General features: G+C 44.2%; 2 protein-coding genes across 2 annotated transcripts in view; one reads left to right on the top strand and one right to left on the bottom strand.

Annotated features, from left to right (window-relative positions):
* Positions 1 to 1,967: 1,967 nt before the first annotated feature.
* GNRH1 (gonadotropin releasing hormone 1) lies at positions 1,968 to 4,624 on the top strand (the record flags this gene model as incomplete). The annotated part of the gene is made up of 3 exons (XM_082072484.1): positions 1,968 to 2,108; positions 2,401 to 2,496; positions 4,265 to 4,624. The coding sequence occupies 3 exons, from the start codon at positions 1,968 to 1,970 to the stop codon at positions 4,301 to 4,303; spliced, it is 276 nt and encodes a 91-aa protein (XP_081928610.1). The 3' UTR covers positions 4,304 to 4,624.
* Positions 4,625 to 4,665: 41 nt separating this feature from the next.
* The window catches only part of DOCK5 (dedicator of cytokinesis 5), a 69,214-nt gene continuing 52,672 nt past the window's right edge, over positions 4,666 to 21,207 (bottom strand). Inside the window, exons 42-52 of the mRNA XM_082072485.1 lie at positions 20,630 to 20,711; positions 20,345 to 20,429; positions 19,901 to 19,987; positions 19,258 to 19,434; positions 17,222 to 17,305; positions 16,292 to 16,429; positions 16,017 to 16,183; positions 15,095 to 15,272; positions 12,742 to 12,880; positions 11,200 to 11,315; positions 4,666 to 9,417 (exon numbers count right to left, since the gene is read on the bottom strand). Coding sequence (XP_081928611.1) covers positions 9,316 to 9,417; positions 11,200 to 11,315; positions 12,742 to 12,880; positions 15,095 to 15,272; positions 16,017 to 16,183; positions 16,292 to 16,429; positions 17,222 to 17,305; positions 19,258 to 19,434; positions 19,901 to 19,987; positions 20,345 to 20,429; positions 20,630 to 20,711 — 1,355 coding nt within the window. The 3' untranslated portion in view covers positions 4,666 to 9,315. The remainder of the gene's footprint in view (positions 9,418 to 11,199; positions 11,316 to 12,741; positions 12,881 to 15,094; positions 15,273 to 16,016; positions 16,184 to 16,291; positions 16,430 to 17,221; positions 17,306 to 19,257; positions 19,435 to 19,900; positions 19,988 to 20,344; positions 20,430 to 20,629; positions 20,712 to 21,207) is intronic.

The raw sequence follows: 21,207 nt of genomic DNA on the forward strand, positions 1-21,207 counted from the left end.
ATTTTTTGGGAGCACAAAGCTGGCACCTCCCAGCCCTTGGATCACACTTCGTTCAGACTCGGCCACCAATCAGAGTAGTCTGGTGGTTTGTGTTACACAGGGCCCTAAAAGTACTTGTGGGCAAACAAACCAGCCGTAATCTGGTTTTTAACCTCCCAGCTCCTTTATGGGACTTACGACCATGGTCTCGAGTTCCAGAGAAGACATGGAGCGGCTCCCTCCCGACGTGCTGTTTGTTCCAGCTTCGAGCTGATCCTGTGGGCAAACAGAGTTGGTGTGAGATATTGAGGGTAGATTTGTTAAACCTAGCTTAAAACACTGGGTTAGGAAAAGGTGCAATTATTGGGCTAAGCAAGCTCCCTTCTGTCTTTAAGCATCATCCCTCAGGATGAACAAAATCACTGTTTACCTTTAAATAACCTTAATTTCTGCTATGCTCATCAGGGAAGAAATGAGCCCTAAGATGGTGTTACAGGAAAATCTCCCTTCTGCAGTGATGTGCCTACGCCAAGCTAATATTTCTCCCACTGAAACGACTTATTTTCACAGCTTGATCAGTTTATCAGCCAAAGTTAAATGTTGGCTACTCCTGCCGTGAGTAGGAGGAGCATTAGAACAGGAAGAATTACTCTTTGCTCGAGTCACTAAATCCTCCTTCAATTATTTACTTATTAAATTACTTTTAATCCATTAATCTCCAAAGGGTCATGGGAGCAGGAAGAGAGGATGTTTGGAGAACACTAAACATGATATATTCAATTGCACACAAAACAGAGCATAGGAAGCCAAAATAGCTGCCAGATGGAGAAAAAAATTACATTTCTGCAGTCAGAATTACTGAAGTCCTGCATGCTATCAACTCCTTTATTAAACTGCAGTGTGTACGTTCTGAAGAATGCAGAACATGCATACGCACAATATAAATATCTATAAAATCCAAAATAATAGCAGAGTCCTATTCATGAGGCTCCATCATGACAACAAAGCACCTTGAAAACTAATGTACCAGTCCCTTTGATCAGTTTAACTTTGCATTTTATAAAGCAAAGAATATCAAGGAAAGGACTTTCAAAGGAGCGAGCGAAACGCTCCGTGCTCTTGTTTATGCCCCTAAGGGCTGTTTCCTTCACACCTGATACACAGAGATAGAGACGCAGCTGAATTCAAGCCCAAGAACTTGTACTTCAAAATTAGAAGTCACTGAAAGAAGAGATTGTGTGTTTTCCAGCCGTCAGCTGGATCTGAACGTCGGATTTACAGCCTCTTAAAAGAAAGGCTGTTACTTTTATGGCTCCTAGAGAAAACAGCTGAATTTAATAGCCACGCCAGGGGGGTTCCAATTATGCGCTTTACTTCTGCTGCATTAAAATGATTTTAAGGCCGAAATTGCAGCCTGTGAGATAGAATCAGATAAAGTCACCTGCTGTGAAAGGTTTGGGGGGGACTGTCTATAAAAGGGAGATGACGAGCACGATTTTCAAACAGAGAAGAGCTGGGGTTACTCTGGAACTTGGCAAGCAGGTAATGTGCTTGAACAACACATCATATTCCATTTTCGTGTATTCCATGCTTACAGATGCTTGTAGCAGAAGAAGCCTGCATTAAGAGAGACTGCAAATAGCACTTTTTGAGGAGCTGGGGCATTAGATCAGAAACTGGCTAAAATGAACACATTTATCATGTATCAACAGGGACTTGGATGGAACCTTTGAGGTCCAGACATTCCCTAAACCTCAGAAAGGGTGTTCAAAACCCCTAATTTAGATCTTCATCCAAGTTTTTGAGATGTTAAATTTCTTTTTAATGAGCGAACCCGCACTTCGAGAGGCTCCAAATCCAGCTGTGGCTCACACAGGCACAACGCACAACTGGAGATCCAGAATTATAACACTGTCGTAGTTTTATAAGATACAAACGGACCTGTAATGTCGTTGTGAGATCAGAAGGATGTTTTGCTCTCCCGCAGGATGGAGAAGTCCAGGAAGATCTTGGTGGGCGCCCTCCTGTTGGTCCTGTCCGTGGAAACCTGCTCGGCTCAGCACTGGTCGTACGGGCTGCAACCGGGAGGGAAAAGGAACGCGGAGAACCTGCTGGAATCCCTTCAAGAGGTGGGTTCTGGAGGGGAAAACAAGCCTGTTGTTTTAGCAAGAAAAGAGTGACACGGGCTTTAGTGTGTACGCGCATCTCTGGCTCTTCCCCCCAGACAGACGTATGGACAGACGTATTTTTTTAAAGTAGTAATTGGCATTAGGGTAAGATGACATTTGACAGCCTCGCGTTAGAACCTGGGAAGGAGACGCATTTAAATAGTGCAGTGGAGCAGTTTCATCTGTAACTCGGGTAAAAGGGCTTTAGCAGAAAAATGTCTTTTCATGCCGGCTGTATCGCTTCCCAATGCAGATCGCACGCGAAATGGAAAGATTAGGGGAAGTGCAGAAGAGCGAATGCCCAGGTTCAACGCAGCATTCCAGGCTGGGGGAGCTGAAGGAAGCCGTGGTAAGTGACACATTCGTCCTTTTATTGCTATGGGAGAATTAGAGATAGTCCAGGCTGGGAAAGTACACGGAGGACAGAGAAAAAAGGTGCTGGAGGAGCAGGAGGGGGCATGTAAGTTGAGTTTGCATGGCAATACCGGCTCTGCCCTTGTTTAAGTACCTCAGAGTTCCAGTCGTAGGCCAGGACTACGTTATTCTTGATGCTCCCGCTGTAGCGATGTCATTACTCAGTAAATTAAAACCAAAATAAAGTCAAACACATTCTACTGGAATACAAATCTCTGCAGCACTCACAGATGCTCAACTTCAAAGGCGCTTTGCCAGTGGAAGGATGGAGCCATATGGAAGATGCTGCTCCCAAGGTCCCCAGCCTGGGAAATGTATTTTCCATTAGATGCTCTAATGCAATGACAGCAGAGACTTGACATACACGCTAACTGCCACACAAAGGATGCTCTCCAGCAAAAACGTGCTCTTTAATTAATATAGCGACACCTTGACGAGGCCAGATGGTCAGCGCTTTCTGGGAAGCGTCTGCGCTGTGTTCAAAGTTGAAACACTCAAATTTCCACTTCATTTTTGAAGCCAAACCCAAAAGTTTCAAGTAAACATTCTTGCTTTTCACTGAGGAACCTGGCCTGAAAAGAGCTCACAAACTCGGTAACAGGAATATAGACAGGTAGAGTCTGACTTCCATTGGATTTTTGTATAGAAATTACCTAAACTCCAACTTTTTAGGTTCTCTTTAATCATATTGGTACTGAACATCAAATGGAATCTTTGTCCATGACTCCAGCTTCCAGTAACACTACCTGCACTATGAACAGCAGCTTAATATGAGCTTAATATGCTTAGGCTATTTTTTAATTGCGAGAGAATATGTTAGGCAGGAAAAGATACCACAATAATTACCAGGATATTTGAAATGAGTCGAGGACAATTTGGTCTTTTATTGCAGAGCTGAAGGGCCCCCCCATTGGATTCTTATGTTTGCGCAGAAACTGCTGTTAATCTTGCACATACGTGTAAAAACTTCTGCATCAAACTCTTAGTTTGCAAGTCTTATTCCTGTAGCATAGTCCAAACTACATGGCCTTCTTATTTCTAGCCACTTAATGACATTGAAAGCAAATTAATAATTTTGCAGATGCTTTTTCAATGTAAAAACTTGCTTCAGTTGAACGGGAATAGCATGCAATGAAAGGGGAGGTGTCTGCAAACAGTCCAGCCCATGGAAAAACCTCCAGTTATCTTCATCATTTCCTGGAGGAGCTGGTAGTGAGCACAACCAAAACCACGAGATACAAAAGGGGAAAGGAATGACGTATTCAGACAGCACGTGTATCCAAAACACCTCAGGCCTTCAGCTCAGAGGTAACGCCACAAATAAACATTCAAATAGGAGACCAGATCCAGCGGGATGTGACACGGGAACACGGTTTCCATCCGAAACGCGGTTGAAACTCTGTGGGTTCACGTGTGTTCTGAGCTGCCGTCAGCGCCGCGTTCGGCAGCTGCCGGGCCGGAGCCGCCAACAGATGCAGCTTTGGGATGAAAAGGCCCATTATGAGCGTTGGTGACATTATACCGTGCGATCACATCCACGGGCAGGTGGCAGAGAGATCGTGTCGGGTCAGATTTATGTCATTCTAATCCTCCTTCCAACGGAGACCACAATATGAATATTTTAGCGTCTGACCAGGCTTTAAAATTCCATCAGGCAAGTTATTTCTTCTCTTTAAAATAAAGCATCCGATGTGTGTTTACAGGGAAGTCTGATCGAAGGAGAAGCCAGACGGAAGATTTAAACCCACAAAGCCAAATGGAACAATGGACCAAGAATACAATTTCAGAGCTACGTTAAAATCAATTCCTTTGCTTAGATGGCGTTGTGTGAATAACTGCTCTGAAGTCGCATTTAAGTAGCAGAGGATAATTGTGTAGATTATTAGCTTGTATGTAAAAGTGACAGGGACTTGGCAGCACCGAGTCTGCTCTGTGTCCTGCAATGAAAAATGCGGCTTAAAAGCTTTTGTTTCAGTTGTACAGACAACGCGTGGACAGAGGCACCGTCTGATCTCATTGCTCTCTGGATAAAACTCGATATGACTTTGTTAAAAAACACGAATAAACTTACTGTTCGGGTGTCATTCCACTTGCACTCCGGTAGTCCATGTATGAAAGACTTTTATGTGCTCGTGTTTTACCGGTTCACTCATAAAAACTACATTTATTTTAAAAAGGTATTTACAAACTTTACAATAGTTAATACATTAAAAAAAAAAAAGACCATGAAAATTTATACACCTTTGCTTTACAGACTTAGTGAATCATACGGCATTTACCCAGAGAGATGCAGACTCCCTTTCCAAAGCTTAACTCCTGCTCTTTCTTCAGAGCCACTTTAAAAGCTGCATTTTTGGCTGATTCAGTTGCAGAGGACTAAAAGAAAGAGAAAAAAGAAGGTATTTGCAGTCTGCAGAGCTGGGGTTTATACTAAACCGTCACATCCAGGAGCTCGAAACACTCACAAAACCACGTTACACAACATCCAGATTCTCCTGAATTCAAGACAAATGTCTCCCAAGCTCTATCATGTCACAGAACCTTTAAAACACCAAAAATGACACCGATTAATAGCATGCATGCTTGGGCTGGATTTCAGAGCTGCTGAGGACTTACACCGCCAGCTAAAAAACACACAAACTCGCCCTGGTCCACTAGAACATTTGGTCTGCAACAGTAAATAAGGTAGAGAAGTTCTTAATCAAAAGAAATAAGTGAAAGAAGGTAGTAGTAGCAAGTCAGGAATGTTTTCACTATTAAAAGAACCCTACAGTTAAATTAGAGACGTCTTATACTTATTATTTCCATTTACAATTACAAAAATAAATAAGGAGAGAAAATCTGAGCCGTTCCCACTACAAGTCTAACTCCCTGTTCATCTGTGGAGCAGACACTGGGCTGCGCAGTGGGAAGGTTATTGATGCAGGTCCTGCATATACATGACGGTGTTTTGTGCCACTGCAGATCACAGAGCTGTTCTCCCTGGAATCGGTGTCCTTTCCTAATCCAATAATCCACTGCAATGGAAAGCTGTCTGCTCCCCTCTTCCCCTGCTGTGGATTAGAGCCTGCAACATTTTTAAAGGAATTTATCACAGCATGACAAATTTTAATTAAAAGCTCCAGAAAACAAGTGTTGAGCATATTTCTCCAAATAATAAAAAAAAAAAAAACCAAAATCCTCTAAGACTTGAAATTTAAAACTGGCTTTGAACAGCATGGCTATGAAATAGGATTAGGTTTTGTCTTCTCTGCAGACTGGATATGTAGCTTTGAGATTTGTTTGATTCAAAACCATGAGCTGGGCAGAAACTGCTGTTTGCTTTAATTTCTGGTACACAGAGACAACATCATTATGGACAGTTCTCCTCTCATTTATAGCCCTCCAGTCCAAAAGCCATTAGGATACATTTCCAACAGCACCTAATTAACATGGAACGATGACCCTCGCTTTGAAAACAAAGCAGTGAGACTTTAAATTGCCTCTGAAAATTAAGTCTCAGAACTTAAGTATTGTAGCAAAAGGCAGAACACTAAAACAGAATGAGGGGCCTGGTGGGATTTCTCATAAGAGTGTGGGCACTTAACTCCACTTAATTAAAATCAGTCAGGCCCCATGCTTATTCACACACTTAAATGCCCAAGTGCCTTTAAAAATCTGACACTTAGAAGACAACGTTTTTCTAAAACTGGCACAAAGGCCTAAATCATTTAGGCACAGCACAGAAATTCCGTCTTGTACCTCTAAGCAAACTGTGCTGACTTGTATCAGCTAAGAACATAACCACAGCCAGCAATGCGTTTAAGAAAACCAAATGCCTATTTGTGAGTGAGTTAGTTCGCCAAAAGGCAAGAAGGGAGAAGAGTTTACAGCACTTTGGACTCTAGAACTAAAATAACGCTAAGAAAGACAAAATCTCCCGGTTCTGACCCCTTTTCTGGCATAGCAACTGTTCATATATATTCCTAATGCTGGCAGCTGCATGATCCAAGGAAGGAAAGGAGGGGAGAGGATAATTAACCACTTGCATGCTAAGTACTCTGTTCATAAATCCAGCCTATAAAACCGCAAGAACGGCAGTCGGAACCATGTCTCCCCAAGTTAAAGAGCATTATGCAAAGGGTCATTAAAGATCAGCCGAAAAATTCTTCCTGTGGTCAGATTTGTAGGGAATAGTTCCCTCCTCCAGGAAAAAAAAACAACCAACTTTTGCATATACAAGGTCCAGCTATGAGTTCAAGCTACGAAAGCAGATCAAAAAGGCAGGGAAATTAGACTAAAAAATCACTTGGAACCAAAATACCCAAACGTGACAGGTAGTTTGTTACCCCCTACACACAAACCATCACCTGGGATTCCAGCAGAGTCTCCTGACTTACCAAAGGAGTGAAAAGCAAAGCTGCTCTGAAGGGAAATGCACCTAAGAACGAGGGAACGGGCAGATGTAGAGCGGGGAAAGGCACTGAATTCACAATAGGTGGTGTTAACACGTCCTGCTCTCCAGTTCAGACCACATCCTGCTGTTCTGCCTACAGCAAAATTCTCACCGAAGACAGAAAGTTCTCGCTCAAGGGAAGAGTTTCAGAGGATCCTTTGGTTGGCGTGTGCAGCAGAAGGAAGAAAACGGCTGCGAGAAGAGCGAGAAGTGGACAAAAAATGAAAGACGAGAAAACCCTTGTGGTTTTCAAGTCAAGCAGCATCCACGTCCAAGAACATCATGTGGAGCTGACACGTCCACAAAGGTTTCAGAGATTTCCCCTGAGAAGGAAACGGCCCCGAAGACGGTTGTATGTACGCTATAGCAAACCCAAGCGGGGATGGATGTGATGTGACTGCAGCTTCCAAAACGCCTCCAACCTGCTTTGTGATGTGAATTCAATGTGACCCTTTGTGGGAAGCAAGCTGTTTGGGAGCAGCGAAGCACATCCAGCTTCTGCAGGTTTCTTTGGGAGTCACGCCGAAGGCAAAGGAACGTGGAGGAGCAAAAGAAAGGACCAGTTCAGACTGAACGAAACCAAAAACCCAAACAAAAACATGATCATTTTTGCAGTAAGGTAATAAAAGCCATTTAAGTCATGTGAGCAGACGTGGCCTGCAAAGAAACAACAGTATTTGTATTTACTACTGTGAGCAATGTCCTCAGCAGCATTTTTAGTGTCTTCTACCAGATCAGCAGAAGCTAAATGACAATTATAGGTAACAAGCAAAATTATTTCCTGGAAGACAGAGCCCACAACAGCCTCCTCATCAATGCTGATGATAAATAAACAGGCCACAAGCTGTAACCGAGCAGCCAAAGTTTTGTATCATTTCAGAAATGAACTTGGATCCAACTTCCTCAGCTGGTCCCTCTTCATGATGAGTTTTAAAAACCTCGAACTTTCCAAAAAGTTTGAATCTGAACTTTGCAAACTCCCACATTTCCCAAGTTCCACAGTAAAACAGAGTGAATATTTTCTCTGGAAAGTATCAGTGAAAAATAACAGCCCCGACACAAGCTGTGTATTCTATAAACAGGTGAGTTACGCTGCAGCGGGCTGGAGCAATCCAAGCCACAGGAAAGCAGATGGTTAATTGTCAGGTCTTCCACATGCATCCCAGATCTAAATGGCTCCTTGAAGTCTGGTGGCTGTTAAAAACCTGTTAATAGATGGAGGGAGGCTATAAAACAAAGTGCAAGTGCTGCCACAAATGGCTGCAGGGAGAAAAAGAGGATGAGAAATAACTATATTTGTGTGAATTTGCCCAGCCTAAGTAAAGGTCACGGTAACTACGAGATTTGTTCCTGAGGTCAGGATGTATAACGAGTTTTCCACCCTCTCCAAGTCGCTGGTACCAGTACAGTGTTGGTATCAACGCAGCCTCTACTCAGGTATTCACAGGAGAGAAGCAACTTTTTCCACCCTACTAAAAAGCACGAAGGTGAAATATTGTACCAAGCCCTGAACACAAGCACAAACCAAGCAGGTAACATAATTCAGGGAGGAATATCAACCGCTCTCCAGTGTTAAAACCAGAACCAACAGTGAAATTATGACAAAGCACTGGTGAACCTAAACTCTCCATTGGGAGTGAGCAACTGCCGCTCCTCGAGCAGAAACGGTATGAGGCACAACGTCTGCGCTTCATCTTAAATACATATGGTGACTAGCGGGAGAAAAAGGCTTCTTATTCTGCTAACGATGCTCAGGTCTGTGCCTGCAATCAAGAACCTTAGGAGGCTGCACATCATGTCTCAGGAGCCGACACCTGACAATTCAGGAATGGCTGCGATCTGCTTCACTTCACGCAAACCGGGGCAGGAGGAGCGATCGGTGCAGAAGCACAGCTGTAAAACTGTACGGGATTCATGTGAAAACACGGTAGGACATCTCACCCTGGCGTGGCTTGCCTTGTTTCAAACAGTGGGGTAAATCACTTACAAATGACAGCTTTACGCTAGGAACGAGCTGCTGGAATTGCAACAGTGGAAAAAACACTCTGGACAGACAAGACTAAAATAGACAAGAATTCCAGTAGGGCGACTTCTCCTGCTACGTGATTAGTGTTTCAGTACCAGAAAGTAAACCAGAAGTTGGGAATACAGGCAAAACATCAGTTCCTTTTGGTAGTTCCCAGTGAAAACTCCAAGGGGAGGGAATGGAATGGCAGGCGAGATCAAGAGTCTTTAGGGTCAGGGAGGCCCAGCCTGTCGGCACAAAGGAAGCAGCGATTTCAGCCCCGGCACTTGCCGTGACCCCAGCAGCGCCGATCCTCACTGCAGCCCCTGCTCTGCAGAGACAACGCTGGATTTCCTGGTTTTCGGGGGCGGAGGGGGAGGTTTGGCTTCACGTCTGCTGGGGAGTGGTGGAGCAACCTGAGCAGATCAAACGAAAACACACAGAAAAATAAAGCATTACTGGCAAGTTAAGACGTTTTGCTTTGCCAAGCAAAGAAATCCAAAAGGTCCCGCACTACTTGATGTTTCCTTCAAGACAAAATCTTTGAATTCGGTCTCTCAGTGCTACGTGCAATTGATGGGGCAACAAGGACAGATCCCCAAGGGATAACAGACATGTTTTAATTGCTAGAACACGCTTTAGTTGCAGATATACTTTAGTTGTTTGTGACCTGCAGCATAACTTGCAGTCAGAGCCATTTGTCCCTCTGTCCCACCTTCTGTTTATCAGTAAAATGGCAACAAACCCATTTCCCTCAAAGTTTCAAACTCAACTGTTTTCCTCTTGGTGAGTGGCACCAAGTAGGGGTCAAAAGGATGTAAAATGCTTCCAAATCAGAATGGTACGACCAACAACAAAACGGCAGCAAGTGCAGTTCTATTAAAGCAATCACAGCCTTCCTGCCCAGCACGGGGGCGCGTAGGATGTTTTATTCTTGCAGAAAATTGCACCAGTGGGTTCTCTGTTTGTTTTCAGGGTCATCCCAGAAACAAATGAGATGCAAAAGGCCAAATGAACAAGGAGGTTGTGTGGCTCACCACTTGCTTCCCCAAAACCGCCAGCATTTCGGGACTCTTTTAAGTGAAGGAAAGAGTCAGCTTGACAACAACAGAGCAACAAAACCCTTCAGAAAATACTTTTACAATCTCTCTTTACAGCCCTTCCAATCCTCTTCACTTGGCTGCAAGCCAAGGTCAATGCTGCAAGCCAGGACACGTTAGTAATTAGTTTTCTTACAAGCCTCAAGGGAAGGAGGCTCTTTCATTAATCCTCTCGAAGCAGTGACTCCCCCAGCATCCCAGAGCTGGCCCATCGCCACCGCGCCCCTCACCTATAGCAGCTATACTGCCCCTTCCGGAAGCACAACTCTGACCAAACCAAGGGCAAAGCACAAAACCTCCCGTTTATTCCGTGCTCCAAGTGTCGTATCTCTAACAGAATCAAGTCATCAGCTGTTCTGTTGCCTTCCCGTAATGTATTTTAAGTGCGGTCGTTCTTTACATTCTTTTTGGTCAAATTCCAGTTCATCTCACTGAAGTGCTCCACAAATCCCCTTTGCAAACTGGACTGGGGAAGATATCCGTCCCTTTCCCTGTTACAAAGGATGTGTTCTGTCCTGTGCATTGGCAGCAGTTACAGTCTCACATCAGAATCACCCACACCCGGGCAGACGAAATGATTCTGACACAATGACCAGAGCGTCTGCACGTTAAGTACCTGCAAGCTGCTTGGAATCCCATAGTATAAGAGAAATGCTAGCGAAACAGCATTAAAGGGACAATTTGATGTCCCTAGAAGGAAACCAACATTTATAATATCTGAAAACGTGTGGATTTCTCCCCTTCTTTTTCAGGACCGGATTACCGTGCTGCTTTACACTGATCATGTTTTGGAAACTTTGCAATCATCGTGCTTGTCTGTTTTCCAGATATCTTCCCACCCCACACACAGTTCGCCCGACCAAGGCCAACACAACTCCCACTTGAAATAAAAAGCGGGGGGGACTTCATGTGATAATTTGATAGCCTTCTCTTCAAGCAAAACACTTCTCTTATTCTTCTGTGGTTTCACGGCGCGAACCACTAAAATGATCAGACAAATTTCAAGTTGCGCCACCCTAGAAGCAGCTCGGAAAATGCCACCGGTGTCTCCTTCTCAAAAGCTGCTTTCCAAGCCCACGTCAGCTCTCATTTCCTCACCTCCACCGAGTTCCGCGCGTTGCTGTTCTCGTAGGGTTTGCTTTTGGGTGGAGGTGGCGGGGGGGTGCTCTGTACGCTACCAGCTGCCAATCCATCGGCTTGCAAGGAGGGAAAACCTAGAAGCAACAACAGTAAGAAACGACATTAAAATAGAAGGCAAAGGAACAGGAAATTGGATTGACTATGTAGAATTTCAAGGGAGATCCATTTAACGTCTTGTGCTTCCGATCTGCTAAGAGTTCTCTGCTTTAGCAGCGAAACCTGGATGGATGTGTCAGAGTAGAGTCACAGTTGTATGTCCCTGAGGTTCAGAATGCCCAGAAGAACCCCATCTTCAGCAACTGAACCTAAGCTTATGTGAAAAACGCATGCCTGAGAGAACAGAAAATGGAATCCATTAGCACATCTGCAACGTGCACTGGGGTTTCCTTTCAGCCTGGGCCTCAACCTGAGAATTCACTTTGATTTTAACTCCAGTTGATGGAGTAGATAAGCACCCAAACTTCAGAAGGATTCTTGGGAAGCTGCCCTGCTACGAGTGTCAATTAAAACCGCTTGCTGAGTACGGGAGTGAGGTTTCACATTCCTTGCACAGATCCTTCTTCATTTAGTATTCCTGCATTTGTTTGTGTTTCAGGTTGTCTCCCCACCCCGACGTGTGTTTTTTGGTTCTAATCCTCTCTCAATAGCTTTATGCTAGTTCAGTTCGTTATCTATGCCAGATTTTGAATTTATATCCAGGTAAGAGGAAGGACAGTCAGGTCCTACATATGAACATTTGTTCCTTTAAAAAAGGAGCAGCAGAGTGAGAAATGCGATGGCAAGGAAGATGTCAGCGCTGACACTACAGTTGTATTTCTACCTTAGCCATATTTATCTGCTGCTCCAGAATGAACTACAGAGCTTACCGGATACGCAAGGAAGGTAACTGCACAAGTTACTGATTTTGCTAATTCTTCGAGATCAATTCCATCTCTTCCAGGTGTGACATCTATTAGCTGAGTTTCCAAGCTGCAGAGCAGCTTCTAAAACCTTCTGTCACGTGATGGCAGTTATTGTTCATTAATTAACAAAGCCTTCAGGGCTTGCCCAGGCAATTCAGCCATAGGGCTGATCAGAAATCCAGTGCTGGATTGATGCAGTTCCATGCAGTGAATTCACGGGGGATATTCCTCTAGTATGTGCTGTCACCACCCGATCTGAGGCATTTCCAAGTATCCACCTTGATTGCATGTGCTGTTCACCCTGAGGTTTAACATCCCTTCCCACAAGTCAATACAGGAGAAAACAGGAAAGGAACTGAAAAAGATAAAAACTCTTCTCTGGAATTCATCTGATACGCTTATTTTAACAAGTGATACGTAAGTTGCAAGTATGATCTTTGGTAACGCTGCCAAAAACGTCTACTAACATTAACAGCCCAGAGTCACTTTCTGTGAGCTACTTCAGAGCAGTTCCCCCTCTTTAGCAAATACACAGTAATTCCTACTACTGCACACACTGCCCTGAAGGATGCGGCAACTGCTCTCCAATGAAACTTACTTTGGGTTCGTGGCGTTTTGGGAGTGATGGGCGGTGGGCTGCGAGGTGCTGACTGCTGGAGCGAGGAGCCCTGGAGCAAAGTCAGTCTGTTGTCTCCTAATTGAAGACTCTTTGGCCTCTGCGCTTTTCCTGACAAGCCCTGGTTGAAACAAGGAGTAAAGAAAACCTTTAGAAGTCAGTAAGGATGCTCCACGCGTATCAGATAATCGGACCCGTCACAAAGGCATCGACACGCTCCAGAAAAGCTGCGTTCAGGTGAAACACGAGTGAAACCACAGCACCAACTAAGCTGTGTCTAAATACCCTGTGCTCCTGTGATACATTCAGTTTTCTGTGAGACCTTACCAACTAGAGCACCAACAGTAAACTGCTTTTAACGACCTTAGTGTATTAACTAAGAAGGGAAGGCACCAGGCTGAAAAACGGGTGCATTTGACTCGCAGTTCTATGAACAAATGTAGGAGGGGGACAAAAAAGTCTTTCCAAGAAGGTAAAAGGATTGAATTCTCGGTGCAAGTCAGGAGTGCTAGTGCCATCCAGCTCTTTAGGACTGTGAAACAAACCTATTTCAGGCTTTACAGAGCAAACCTCTTGCATTTGGGACTTGAGAGATGTTTTTCCAGTTCCTTCCAGTGTCACATGTGTCCTTCTCTGCTCTTGGCTCAAATCATGAGGCCACCCGAATACGGGTGAGTCTGGTGCATGAATATGATGGTCCTTCTACATAGCAGTTTATTGCTTTACAGAGCAGATTGGCACTTCCATGTGTAATTAGAATGACTGAGCTCTTTTAGAGATCAATTCTCCAGCATCAAGCAGCTCAGTATTTCTCCCTGTGCTGAAGGGAGCACACGTTGGTGCACAGTGAATATTAAACACCATGACATGTAGAAGTGCAGGACGTACAGCCAGGTTTTGGTTCCCTCTGGCTTTCCAGCTCCCAAGCAGCTCGGTGAAGAGCCGCATAAAATCAGTCTGTCCAATTCCTGCGCTGGACACTGCAGATCAGCTATAAAAACCAGCTCTCTCTGTACTTCACAATGTTCTTAAGCATGAATATAACCCTTAACTGGGGGGAGAAGGGAGGGTGGGTGTTCTGGTTTGCATCTCCGAGCTCTTGGACAGACGTGCCTTAGTGTCCTAGTGAACACTATATAAATGGGCTCCATCCCAGAGCTTTTCTCTCTAGTTTTACTTAATAAAGTGATCAGCAGCTGACAGCACAGTTTGTGGGTTAAACTCATTTAATTCTCTAGCAGCTTTTCCAGAGGCAGAAGGCCAGGCCTCCTGAACCGCTAATATTTACAACCCCAGGTTTTCCTGTCAATACCAAATGACATGATTCTAGAGCCACGGTTCCCTTTTATAAATATTCTGCGGACTCCGAGTGCTGGCAGCATCACTCAGGTTTGATGAGAATTCCTGAATATGTAGCAGCATAGCCTGTTCCTGCCAGATTCAGTCGAGATCTTGGGAGGGAAAGGGAAATAGAAGAATTCATGTTTTCTCATTATTTACACAGCCTATGTTAAGTCAAATTAGCTTCACTGAGCCACCCACTTAAATACTCAGTTGCTTAATTCTCGCATACTATGGCAGTTCAACAGTCTTTGCATAAATCCAAGGTCACACAACTTTGCTTCTGAGCTGAAACTTCCCCGTTTCTATCAGGCAATCATTCTGAATCCTACTGTCAATCTGAATGGCTGTCTCCAATACATTCCTCATTACAACACTCCTGTGCGGGCATAAATTCTCTTGTATTCCCCCTTTGCAAATAACGTGCTCAAGGAGCAGACCCTCCTGCCCTCACGCAGGAGGTCTGGAGCAGAGCACACACTGGAAAAAGCAGTTTTTCTGAGTCCCAAACTGGTGACCTAACTACCAGACCATCTCTTCTCAGCTCCCCAATCACTCACACTGATCTTCACCTTGCAGTACATTTGATTTGTGCAGTGATGCTGACTGATAGCAGCTGAACATCTGGCTGGCCAGCTGGATTTCTGAGCGGGCGAGCAGTATCTGGTTGCTCCAACAAAAACAGACCAATTCTGCACGGTGCAGAGTGCATCATGCAGTCCTCAGCTCCCGGGAGAAACGAGGGCACTGAGCACCTAGATGATACATTAGCACCTCATGCTTCCAGTTTGGACCTTAAACCAAACTGCAGTTCAGCTTGTGACACAAGTTTTCCAAATAAATAAAGCAAGAATTACTCAGATGACCAAGGCTTTTGGTATTTGAACCTCTCCCACTAATGATGTTCCCAATGACAAGCATGGCTGAAAGCAATGGAAACACTAAAATCTCCCGCTGTGGATTTTATTATTGCTATTATTATTATAATTTTTACCATTTTGGAGGTCAGTTCTGTTTCTGGCTCTTTCTCCACGATAACCTGAGACTTGCTAACACTCCAGTCCTTCCGTTTGAGTTTGCTAATCCGGTTATCGCCATCATCTTTCACGGGCAGCTCCTCAGCTCGGGAAGCTGTTGATATTCTTCTCTCCAAAAGAGGCTCCAGAATAGATCTGTGGCCCACACCAAAAGAGTGAAAAAACCATGAAATGTTAGTCCATCAGACAGTTGTCTGTTAAAAAGCTGTGATCTCTTAGTCTGCATAACAGGTTATTGGGAAAAACTGAGTTATGAGCTTAGAACTCTCAGTGAGATCTGTGCTCCTAAGTTACCCCAGCAATTTGGAGTTTTATGCCTTGTAAGATAAGCGTGATCTACTTGCGCAGGGAGCTGGACCTGCATGTTGTGCGGAACTCTGCTCTGTGACCCTGAGCAAGTCACCCAGACTCCCTGGTGATCACAGATGTAAACTGGAAATGTTTCCATGTGTGGCAGCTCCTTTTAATGCTGCGTATGCAGCTGCAAAGAGGTAGGTGGAACAAGTACCATATGAATATGCACCTCTTCGCGAACCACATCAAACTAAATCGTCTTGTAGTATCTTACACCTCTGTTTCCCAGCACTCCTGGGGATCAGCAATAGTGCACATCTGAAATACGTTGCCTCCATCGCTCCCCAGCATCGTGGAGACAACTGGGACTCCAGAGAGAGTCGAGGATTCAGTTCCCAGAACTCTCCTTAGCTATGCTCCAAACTCTGTCTGTAAAACGGCAAAATAACATTGGCCTCCTTTTAAAGTTTTAAATGTGTAGCTACTACTATTGTGCATGGAATAAATCTTCATTTTAAGAGTACCTAATTTTCTCAAAGTCATATCCCTGCCCTCGTAAATCACATGTAAAAGTCGCTTACTAACCCATCGGAACCCGGTCTGGAGGAAGCGCTATCAGATGATGTGGAAGATGTGGAGACGACCGAAGACGCCACAGAGGTGACGGAGAGACGTCTCAGCGTGGAAGACATGATGTAGGGCAGCACGACGGAGCCGGACCTGCTCGGTTTCCTCTCGGTGAGGGAGGGAGGCTGCACACAAACACACTTGTGAACAACCACGTAACACCAGCTCACAAGTGGGAAAGGGGAGAGGTGTGTTTCTTTAAGGAAAAAACCTAAACAAGCAGGGGCGCTTACCAAAGTTATCACACCATACTGCTTCTCCACCTTCTTCTTGAGCTCTTTGAAACACGCTGTCAGTCTGTCGTGCAGAGGCTTCAGCTGCTCCGTCAGCTTCTCACCGTGGATCCTGATCCCTTCTGCCAACAGCGGCATCTGAAAGGAGGCACAAAATGAAGCTACAGAAGGACAGATCAGCTCTCCTATTCCTGGAAGGAGGGTTTTTTATGCATGTTAAACATCTCAGATGCACTCAAGGGACTTAAATCAATGTGGTTGAAGTTTGCATGGGCAAAAAAAGCAATCGTACAGTAAGGAAGTTCATCTACTGACACAACTTGGGACACTGTAGTAACCTGTTTGAGCTCCATGTGTTCAAGAAAACGAACCCTTTCCCCATCCATGCCTATGGCTTCCATTTCGCCACTCGAATTCCATATTCCGTTTGGAAAACACAGCGTGTTAAATGTCAGAGCGTCACTTCTTAGCCCCAGTGCTGTGTGACTGTGAGGAAGCTTTAACTGGGCTCTGCTGTGCGGAAATATGTAAAAACTGGTCTGCAGGAACGCGATTTGAATTACAAGAAAACAGGGCAATTTTTCACTCCTCTGCAGGTCAAAACAAACACCTTTCAATGGTCAGAGTGACAAAACATCAGGTCTGATGAGTTCATGAGAACGGAACAGATATGTTGTTACTGCTGAGGGAAAAAATAATCTATGCCACATTGGCAATTATTTCAGAATAACATTTCAGAGCAACCCAAAGCACATGGAACATTCTAGGCCGCAATTTTACAATGCAGCAGTTTCCTTAAAATAAAAAACCAACTGTGCACATATGCAGATTGTCCTTACAGCATTTATCTGCATTATCTCTGCAAAACAACAATGGTGGAAAAACCATCTGCACTCACACTGTGCTTCCCAGTCTTTCCCAGTACGATACCTGTAGAGCTATTAGTTGCTTAAGCAGTTCAATTTTATCTTGATCTTCAGGATGTTCTTGAAGATACTTCTCTGTGAAAAAGGCCTGAAAGCAAAGAGAAAAGATGATATAGACACTATGGTGCTTTCACAGTGGAGTGAAAGATCTCCGTGAATTAATTGGCATTATTCCTCATAGCAAAGTTTGTTTTTGATAACTTCCTGATGTAAAGCTGAGGGACAAACAACCATTTGTTGAGAACAGGGAAGAAAAGATACTGAAAAAAGGATTCCTCCTTTCTAAGGGTTTTCTTCAATTCCAGTTCCCTTCTCATAAACCAGTACTGATCTGAATAACCAAGGTTCCATTACTTGTCACTCCAATGGGAGTTTTAGATCCAGCCTCTGAGTTCTCACCTAAAAAAGCCTCATTTTTAGCACTCAGTGCCCTCCGGTACAGGACACGCAAACAGCCTCAGCTGCACCAGGTGAAGAGGGGGAACATCTCCTGCCCATCACCTTAAACGCCACCATTTAAGCCCTAAACGCCACCATTTAAGCCCTTAAGTCCAACACTCTCATCTGGGGCTCGTTACGCAGATTCAGTAGAAATAAAGACTGCGCTGAGAGTTTGGCTCCGTTTGATTCAACAAAGCACCTTCAGTCTACACTTGTTACGTGTTTACCTTTCACCAGCAGAATCTGGTATCGGTTTAAAGTTGAACAAACACAAGAATACTTTCCTGGACCGAAGCCTTAAAACAGTGCCAATTCCCATTATGTGCTGTGGCACGTTGCACTGAAACGTATCACAACGAAGAATTTCATTTTTCTTTTCCTTAGATAAGATCCCTAATAATTTTTCATTTGGTTTTAAAACGCGTCTCTGATCTATTTCAGCCTCTGCGTGTATTTTTTGATGTCTGGACTGTATGTACAAGTGTTTATAGGCCTAGTGGTACGAGTCTGAAACAGGCTGATGTCAAGAGGAGGTGAGCTTGTGAAACAACTGCCGGGTACGTCCCAGAAGATCTTTCTTGAAAGTGTTTAATTATTGCAAGAAGAAAGCGCATGTTAAAAACACAGACTTTGGCTTTTGGCTACAATGAAACAATTAAAGCTCAAGTTTTCAGCCGCCCACAAAAGCCAAATGTTCTGTACCGATCTTCAGTTGAAATAGGAAAATATGAACCAGCAATGAGTATTTCCAGATGTGGTTACAGACACTTTGTGTTTCCTAGTTTTAACTGCTTTCCCACTTTCGTAATTCTAAACTTTATGTCAACCTTAATTCATAAAATGGGCGGATTTAGGGCCAAATTCAGCCCTGGCAAAGCATGCGACTCCTCTGGAATCAGCAGAGTCAGACCCCAGATACATCAGACCCTCTCCCATTTAACTTCTGCACTTCATTTCATGTGACTGGAACACATCTGAGAAGAATTAAATGTGTTTTAACACCATCCACTCAGTTTATGGAAATGAGCAATATATTTGGTGCTGGCAATACCATCATTGGATACTTGGAATAAACAGCTCAAGTTAAACATCACAAAAAAAGAACATACACTGTTCAGCTGAAGTCAACTGAATAAACCTGGATAGGAAACACCGCTTTTTTTCCTGAAATACACGCTCTTTGGTGCAAGACTGCAAAGACAGATTATCTGCTGGAGAGAAATCCTCATTTCCTTACCATTCTCTATGAATACAATGGATAAAATATTAGATCTTTTGCTTTTCTTCATTACTTGCATCATTCACTGGCCTGACCAAGCACCTCAATGCCCTCATGAGGCAGGATCATGTTATTATCGCCGCTGTAAATGAGGCCTCAAAGAGCCGCATCACTCACCACTGTGGCAACGTACAGAACTAAACTGAACACTAAACCACCTTCCAGTCTAGCGGAAATCTCTTATCTGTGGTCTTTTCTCCTCTGAGTTCTGAACAGATACAGATGCACAAGGAGGAAAAGCCGAAAACTGAATTTCAGTGTCCCATTTTTCAATCCAGGTCTTGGATACTGCAGAGGTCAACAGAGAAATGAGCCAAGACCTTCTCATAGTTGGTGTATCCGCCCATGACCGCCGGGTCCACGATGCCGCTGAGGAGCATGGAGAGAGGATGGACGGGCAGGCTCCGGTCCCAGCCGTGCTGCTGGACGATGTTGCTGATCTTCTCGTTCGTTAGCTCCATCGTTTCGATGGCGTTTTCCAAGGGGCTGATCTCTTCCTGGATGACAAGAAGAAACAGAATAAATCCTCACAGGCCTCCACTGAATATGAAGTATTATAACTCCTCCGGTATGAATGGCAGCCCAATGGTTTCCAGCAGAGGATTTTGGACCCCTGTGCTAACTATCTTGCCATTCAGAGATGAAATCGGGAATGATCTCACACCTTAACCTGAAGGAACAACAATTTGGGACTTGGCTGCTGACTGTGGGGTATGTTACAGAAATAACCACCGTCCCAAGCATCATATAGTCAATGCAGAACTTCGCTGCCTGGCGTGGAGCTGTCTGCAGAACAGCATGTGAGAATACAGCACAACAAAGAAGATACACATTTGCTTTTATCCGAAGCAGAAGTTACTGGTGTGGAACATCCACCACTGGAAGGATGTTCTAACTGGTGCAAGAGTCTTGACTCACCGAGAGACTGGAGGGGATGAGACTCAGCCCACATGCAGAACTCACCGTTGTGATCTGTTTCACTTCGAACCACTTGAGGATGCCAGGAAATGAATAGGCTGTCGTGTACGTTGTCCTTTCTATCCACATATTCTAGTTAGAGAAGGAAAAAATTCCAAGATGTAAAGAAAATATTGGTCTTGCGATTCAGTTCTCGTCTGCAGTACAGCATGGAACCAGCTTTCCAGCACGGAACCAGCTTTCCAGCACAAGCTGGCACGACTTACACAATGAACTTCACCTTCACTAACTGGGATGGAACCCAATGTTTTTGGCAACAAACACCACCTGTACTATTTAAATGGTATCTTACATTTTAATAGAAAAACTCCGTTGCAACAGGTAAAGGAAAAAAAAGTGTGACGGTGTTGCTCAAAATGCTACCAACAAGATAAATAAGTGCATATAACCATTTTGTCACAGCACAGCCATCAACAGCAAAGGACTCACAGCAAACTCGTTGTCTGGATCTTTTTCTCCTTTCCTGACGGGCCGGGAGTGTGTGAACTGCTGCACCTCGTTTGCTCTGTAGTAGCTAGAAAGAAGCAGAGGAAATGGGGAGTTTTCTCATGTCTCATCCTCCTTACATAAATGTTCCTGTTTCCTCTTAAAACAACCAAGTTTAAACCAGATTATGAAACAAATTTGCACAAAACACAAAGGCACTGCACCTTGTGCCCAGGCTAGATGAGAAAAAAACAGAGGAAATGGTGACGGAAAAGGAAAAGCAATTACTTTAAGATCTGTTCAGGAACAGGTTTATCTTTATAATTAGGCGGCAGGTTCATCACAGGCTTCACAATGAAGCACTGCACATCTGAGCAGCTGCAGTTAAGGATGAAAAACTACGGATCCTTTTGAGAAAACAGGAGAGGGAGAGAAATACCCTTCCAGTTTTCACCAGACTTCTCAAAAATCCCCCATGCTTGTCATGTTTGTAGAAAAATACTTAGTAGTTCATCAACAATCACTGTACTGGAGGCTTTACAGGAGTAAAAACCTGTATGGAAAAGTAAAGCATGAACAATTTGATCTACATGTATAGATTATTTCTGTGAATCACCTGCCAATGGCACTCTGAAGAGGGAATGTTTTACTGGCGGGTAGGGCAGCCCCTTACATCCTTTATTTCACCGAGGGTAGTTCTAACAGTATTTTGAAAGCAAACCCAAGGTCGTCCTGCCCGAGCTGAAGAGCCAACTGGACAGCAGCCAAATCCGAGCCCCAAACCGCATACCCACAGTAGATCGAGCACTGAGCCCAAGCTAATATATTCTTGCTCTCAGGAGAGCTTATTAGCTTGGGCTTCACGC

This window comes from Streptopelia decaocto (assembly GCF_964273445.1).
Source record: "Streptopelia decaocto genome assembly, chromosome: 25".
NCBI lineage: Eukaryota > Metazoa > Chordata > Aves > Columbiformes > Columbidae > Streptopelia > Streptopelia decaocto.